This window comes from Physcomitrium patens, chromosome 10, assembly GCF_059467195.1.
Source record: "Physcomitrium patens ecotype Gransden chromosome 10, ASM5946719v1, whole genome shotgun sequence".
NCBI lineage: Eukaryota > Viridiplantae > Streptophyta > Bryopsida > Funariales > Funariaceae > Physcomitrium > Physcomitrium patens.
In genome coordinates, this window is record NC_143419.1 from 7,999,756 (window position 1) to 8,007,022 (window position 7,267).

The window sequence follows — 7,267 nt, forward strand, 5'->3', positions numbered from 1 at the left end:
CGCCGATCTTTCATTGCGATCCGTACTCATATGTTATGCTTCAAAGAGTGATAGTAGATATAAATTTGATACCTTAACTTTGAACACTTATATCTCCTTCATAAAAACTTGAAATCATGCAAACTTTTCATCCAAATTATATCTAAAACCTTGAACTTGCTAATCCTAGCCTCCAAAGCTCAAATGCCTCCGAAAGTAAAACCCTAATTCCTAATAAGGCCTTGGGTAGCCTCCTTGAAGTCCATTGGGCATGACATTTGGCTAGTAGGGATGAAGGTCTTCACCCCTTGCCTTCATCCAACCATACCTTGCTTTCATCCTTTTCAATAAGCCTCCTAATAGTTTAGACTTTCATCTTTAAACTCCAACCTTCTCTTAAGCTTTATATTAAATATCTAAATCCTACATAATATAAATACTATAATCAAAATAGATAAATCTCCAAATAAATTTCCTTATATCAATTCTCTTTAAATTTATTTACTAACCACTCTAATCTATTTCAAAACTTACAAACATATTATATGTCTTAATTAATTTTTACATACTATAAGCAATTATAGTACTACAATGGTTTATTTTGAGTGGAACGATCTTTCTATGTTGCTAACATTCACATTGGAATACTCTAAAAGATGCCAGATTTTCAGTAGCATCAAACAGCAAGCAATTGTAGCAGACATGGTAACCCATAGGTTGCAGATGATGTGGAAAGTACCCGTGCACCTGCAGTAATGCCTCGATTAGAACAAAGAACGACTAAATCCAGTATTGACCAGAAAAATTACATTGAAGTGGTCATATACACAGTGATGCCGGTGTCCAAAAAACAGTCAGATGAAACGACCTCAATGCCAACTGTGTCATCGTACTGGCAGCACCAGAGTCCAGAATTTAAACTGCTGAAACTAGACAAGTGCATTGCTTTTTGTCTGCTGCGAAAAAGCAGCACATGTCCTTGGTTAACTATATGATTCTACAGTGCTAGACTTCAATCGCCTCTCGAAGTTGCAGAAACTTTATTTCCCTCCAAATCTGTAGCGCAGAACGAGTTCAAGAGACTGAATCCTGAGATAGAACATAGAACAAAGGGGTTCTCTCGTCATGGTTGGTGATGGTGGTGAACCATCATGTAGAGGATTTTGGAAAACTAAAACAGCACGCAGAGAAAAGCTTCACTCATAGCACACAAGAGACTCGACTTGCAGGTTATCGACTTCAATTGACTGTTCTGATTCTCCGTTACGAAATTCAAAATTTATATCGTGGTGATGGATCCATAGATAGGATTGCCGCGAGATGCTCCACGTCAGGTTACTTTCTGGATAAGTATGCAGCGAAACCGTCACAGATTATGAGTCCTAATTCAGAGAGAACATCAACGTGCCTATGAAAGGAATTGACATTTTGAGAGAGATCGCAATTACATCTCTGATGAGAAAATTATTCTGCTATTCCTCGGCTCTGGAGCCAGGACCGAAGATGGCTCGCTTTTAGAGCATTGTGGACATATTCGTGCACATTCAACGTCTTCAAGCGCCGCAAGGTGCTGAGACCTCCTTGTTGGGGTTGAAGCTCTTCACTTCGAACTCCAGACAATATACTTTGGTTGTGGTTAAGCTCTACATCCACACCCGCAATGTGTTGGTTATGTACTTCGAAAAACTTTCAAGGGAGGGAATAAATTTTAATCAAATTCACATAGGGCTTGTAGTCCAGAAAACGGGAATCGAATCCTCTAGAGAGATAAATAAGGAGCTTGACACGAGAGAAATTGTTAAGCTCGTAATACTCAGTGTATCGTACATTCGAAGCCAATTGTGATGCAGCATGTGAAATCAAGCTCTACAATGCAAATCCTGTAGAAATAACTCACAAATCAACATGAATAGATCAGTGGAACAATTACCTTCCAAATCAGGCTTGACATCCTCAGTCAGTCCAACTCCAATCCCCCCGCTCACGGCATCTCCCACCGAAGATTCACAATCACGAGCCACACTTGATTGCTCCTCATTTCCTACCTTCTCACTACTTCGCGTTTGCAAGCCTACAAGCACTGAAACCAGCTTCTCCAATTCTGTGAACATCATCTCATCTCGCATCCACGCATCAGCTAAGACAACCCGAAGCTCCTGCATTTCTACTCGCAGCTCCGCACTCTCTCGTCGCCACTCACTGGCACAATCTTCCCTAGCACATGAAATTCTCCAAGAATTCTTCCCCAAATTGAGGCGCTGAGGAGAGGAGGCGAGCGCGCCGGTAGGCATAGTCCAAGATTTTCCCTCATCACAGGCGAACGCAAGAAGGGCTCCCCTGCAGCCAAAGACGACGGGCATCGCCATAGCTGCAACACAGAGATTCAGCACGTCCAAAACAGGCTTCACCATTCACCAGGAACGAATGGACTTCCAGGCACAGCATCCGGTTCTGAACCGGATATCTTCTCCACGATGGTATAATCACGTTCTCAACAGCTTAATCCCTAAACGAAGAGAACAAGCCTATTGAGTTGCGCCTTCTTCGTGATCCCAACACAAAACCTACCCATTCTCCTTCCTTCCTTTATCAAGTCTTCACAGGCTCCATCTTTTATCTCGCTTTGATAAGTTACCGACAGCGAATTTAGATAAATTAACGGGCTGCAATTGCAGAATACCGCAAGTACAATCAGAGTATATTGCGCAATGTTCGTTGCCTTCCTAGTTTCAATCACTTAATTGTGACTTGACAATTACTGCAACAGTTTTGGTATGCTTGCGACATTAGGATAGTACGCATGCTTCCCAAAGAGCTCATGAGTTTATCGACATCACGCTCGAAGCGGCTGAATCTATTCTGCGGCAATTTGAAGTTGCCCATCCGATACGAAACTTGCCCAACGTTATCCTCATCATTTAGGTTTAGATTGAGGGTAAAACTCCATCTATATGTGTGTGTGTATATATATATATATATAAATATATATATTTTGGCGAAGCTTGATTTGATCTGGTACGTAGGTGGACGATATAATGCCTGGTGGATAAGCGACCTCGGTGGACGTCTGGAGGCCTGTGACACGCTTTATACAAATGTTGAGTACCTGACTCTTAACCGCAGCTTGGAAGCAAGTGATATGGCTTTGAGCCATGCCAGAGATTTGGTCAGCAAAGGCATGAGCCGCCTTGAGGAAGAGTTCAGGGCGCTTCTTCCTTTCACAGGTCAGTATTGAGAGTGGTAGTCTGTGGTCTACTTTGCTGATGGATAACACATCTTCAGTTCTAAAAGTGAGAATATATTTGTGTACAATATCAAGAAACCACAGTTACTCGAGGAGGATCTATTATTAGGTTGTGTGTTCAGAGAAACGGTTTAGATCTAAGTACAAAGCTTGAGCCACTCAGTTTGGTTTCTTGTGGTTGTTTGGTGCATCAATGACTTTCTAAGAAAGTTGATCAGTGAAGGGAGCCAACAGAAGATGCAAAAGTTAGTTGGGTGCAGCCAAGGTTAGTTGGATCTTGGAGTGATGCAAGTTGTGTTTTGCTTTGTGAACTTGGTTATTTTGGATCAATGACCTTGCCTTTATTATAGGGGAGAAGGTTGTACTATATCAAGGATTTAGGCCCAGTATAGTGGAAATAGTGGGAGCATTAAGTTAAGGATTTTAGTAGTTCATAGTAGGGAGGAGGTTGAGTTATATTTGGATTTTAGGATTTTAGACTCTAGTAGAAGAGAATATTGTAGATAAGGGTTTTATGTCTAGTTCTTCTCAATTGTTTGCATAGCAAGTATAGATTACATGCTTGGTTAGAAAGTTTTCATGTTGAATAGATGCAAGAATATAGTCTATTTCTACTTCTTTCATTTTTTTAATTTTTTTTAATAAAATATATCTTTATATCTATAAGTTTGGTCTTTTCATGTATAACCAAGTTGTTTATAAGTCGGATGTAGGATTGATTGTTATTAAAAAAAGATATAGAAATTGTGTTGTTGATTTTTTTAATTTTTCAAAGAATATTTGGAGGTGAATTATCCATGTTGTTACATTAGAAAGAATCTTATATGTGGCTTTAATATTGGATAGGAAGATTACATCTTATAACTTGTTTAATTAGTATATACTCGAATCACTCAACTTGTAAATAATGCTTGATGTTGATCTTTCAATGTCTAAATCTCTTTTCCAATGGGCATGTATAAATATAAAATAAGATTCACTACATGTACAAGATAAGTCTTGACTAAAATCTAGTATATCTTTTAGGTATCTAAGAATTTATTTTGATGCCACTAAATATGTTTTTTTTGGTAAATCTATGTATTTTCTGATACAACTTATAATTTAGCAAATATTTAGTCATGTCTTAATAACATAAATGAGACTAATATCCAATGTTCAAAAAGTTTCAAAGTCTACTCAATTTGTACCTATTTGTTTTTGTTGATGTATACTTAGATCTATAAAAAAATTGCTTGAAGTGCAATGTATCATATTTAATTTCTTGAATAGCTTCCTAAAGTATGTTCTTTGATACACCCAAATCCTTGAATGAATACAATTAATTTCTATTCACAAATAGAATTTTGCTAAATCTAAGTCTATTATTTTAAAGTTGTTTTGCAAAGTCCATTTGCAAATACTTGAGAACTTTTTATCCATCTCTTATAATTAATAAGTCATCTACATATAGTAGAATTATTCTAAATTTATTGCTCTACTTTATATAATATAAGTTTAAATCTGTAATGCTTTGGTGAATCTTTGTTCTATGATTTATGAATTTATTCAAGCATATTATCCTTATAGAGCCTATTTTAACTTGAACTGCATTCCTTTGAATTTATATACTTTTGATGGATCATTGGTACTTATAAGCCTAGCTAATATTTTCATAAAGACCTCTTTATAAAGCCTATTATATAAGAAAGTAATTATGACATTTATTTGTTTAATTTTCTACTTTTGATTGGCCGCAAGTGAAATAATAGACCTAATGATTATCTTATATATAATTAGTACCAATATATTAAAATAGTCTATTCTATAAATTTATTAGAAGTTCTTTGTAATAATTTTGGCTTTTAGCTTTTGAATTGTATCATCTAGTTATTTTTTTAACTTTATAGATCTATTTTATAATTATAGAAATTTTATTAGATAATCTATTTACAATATTCTTGTGGATATTACTTCCATCTATAAGAATTCAAAAAAAAAAAAAAACAAACACCAACTCCTAACAATCAACTTATTCTGCAATGGTCATATTATATTGTTTAATAATTCTTTTTTGCTAAGAAATCAATACCTAAGTGAGCTATTGAAAAATACCATAGATATCACAATAAGTTTTGAACTCATGTAATAAGAATTCACAACCGCAATCTATCCATAGTGATGTGATTTTATTTTTAATTTCTATTTCTACATGTTTTATGAAGATCTAAAATTTTAAAAATATATTTGCTTCATTACCTAGGAAGTATATGTAACTATTTTTAAAAAAAAATCATCAATAAAGACTACAAAGTATGACAATTCCTTTAATTACTTAATTAGTAAAGAATTAATTAAATTTACGTGTATCAATTTTACAAGTTTAGATGCTTTATTTTTAGAATGATGGAAAAATCTTTTCCTATGTTATCTGTAAATAAGACAAATTTTACATACAAATTTTAGAAAATCTATTTTAGATAAGCAAGTTGTCTTGTTTTATTTCAGTAAATATATGAAATTATAATGGCTAAGATGATTATATCTACAATGCCAAATAACACTTTAATTTATATCATCTATACTATTCATTTGATAATTACTTTTCTATCTATGTAATCTATTTATTGGATGTCAAAAACCAATAGTCATAATAGTTTTATTATAAAGATTATGTAATATTTAGTTGTAAATGTTTAAAAAGAAAAAAAAATAGTATTGGAAATTATATCTATTAAAATGAAATTCTTATATAAACTTAGTACATACAAAATGATTGTGAAGTTTATTTTACCAAAATTAGTTTTTATAGTTGATATGCCAACTTCTTCAATGGCACGGTTTTTTCTACTAGCTCTACATATATTCTTTCCTACACTATCTTATTGTCAAGAATATAAATCTTGAAGAAAGAAATCCTCAATATACTCTTATGCCTCACGATAGAACTAGAAAGTCACTCAAAGATGATATAATATTAAATTAGAATAGCTATTGCTAAAAATAAAAAGACTAGAAAGTTTTGAAACAAGACTAAGAATTAGAAAAGTATTGATAAGAATAAAGAAGACTTTATTCTTGCTTCTATATATACTCTTAACTAGGAGTTACATGGCAATATCCTATAGGATCTTTAAAATGTGTTGATTTTATAAGACATATATCTTAACTTACAAGGCAAGTTTTTTATATCCATGCCACATAATCAACTTATTCCGCAAGCTATCAACAAGTGATTAACTTATTGACTAAGTTTCTAACCTATCAATCAACTATAAATACATGTAAAGTCAAAACAACATCTATAAAGCTTTTGGGAAGTTTCTCTAAAAAATATTATAAAATAAATCTATTTTTATCTACTTCTATTTAATCATATAAAAAAATATTATAATAAATATGTAAATTTGTGATATTACTCCTTCTTTTAGGGACAAATTCCACAAGGAGCAATCATCATATATTAAAAATATTCAAGATGTGACAAATTATGTTTGCACATACTTTGATCTTTTTTTTCTCTGAAGATGGTTGATAGGTCTTCTTAGCCATCAAAAGTGTCCTATAATAGGGCAAAAAGATGATTCTATTATTTGATTATTATTTAGGCCTTCATAACTTCTTTCAAATAAAATATTTGAAACATTGTCAAGAGTTGTTTCAATCTCTAATAAAATCACCAAATATTGGGAGTCTCTTCTAAAGTTATAAACCAAATACATTGTATCTTGCTATCTATTCAAATAAAGATGAACTATTCTTGAGGATCTTCATCTCAATTACGACATCTTGAAAGTTGTAACAATTACAATGTTTCATTTAATAAGTCAACAAATGATAGTTCTTGAGTTGAATCTGTTGGTTGTTGATTCTCTATGTCATTAGCATCAAAAATTTATAAAAGTACCAAACAAGAATAGAAGATATAATGCTATCTTTCCCAAACATTTTTTATTTTATAGTAAAGATTTGATATTCTTCATCTTTTTTTTATGGATGTTGTTAATGAAAAACTTCAATCTTCTTTGTTGCATTTACAAGATTCTTTACTGGCTTCCATGTGCA

At 33.1% G+C, this 7,267-nt stretch overlaps 1 protein-coding gene across 1 annotated transcript; it reads right to left on the reverse strand.

Annotated features, from left to right (window-relative positions):
• Nucleotides 1–743: 743 nt before the first annotated feature.
• LOC112287320 (uncharacterized) lies at nt 744–2,884 on the reverse strand. The gene is made up of 2 exons (XM_024530220.3): nt 1,910–2,884; nt 744–1,622 (listed from the first exon to the last, which is right to left on the reverse strand). The coding sequence occupies exons 1-2, from the start codon at nt 2,388–2,390 to the stop codon at nt 1,444–1,446; spliced, it is 660 nt and encodes a 219-aa protein (XP_024385988.1). The 5' UTR covers nt 2,391–2,884; the 3' UTR covers nt 744–1,443.
• Between the last annotated feature and the right edge of the window lie 4,383 nt (nt 2,885–7,267).

Bases quoted from the DNA above. Each gene is read 5' to 3' on its own strand.
- LOC112287320 (XM_024530220.3), bottom strand. From the start codon at position 2,390: ATGGTGAAGCCTGTTTTGGACGTGCTGAATCTCTGTGTTGCAGCTATG. The intron at 1,623-1,909 runs GTAATTGTTCCA...GTGTGGATGTAG, and splicing joins TGTCAAGCCTGATTTGGAAG to AGCTTAACCACAACCAAAGT.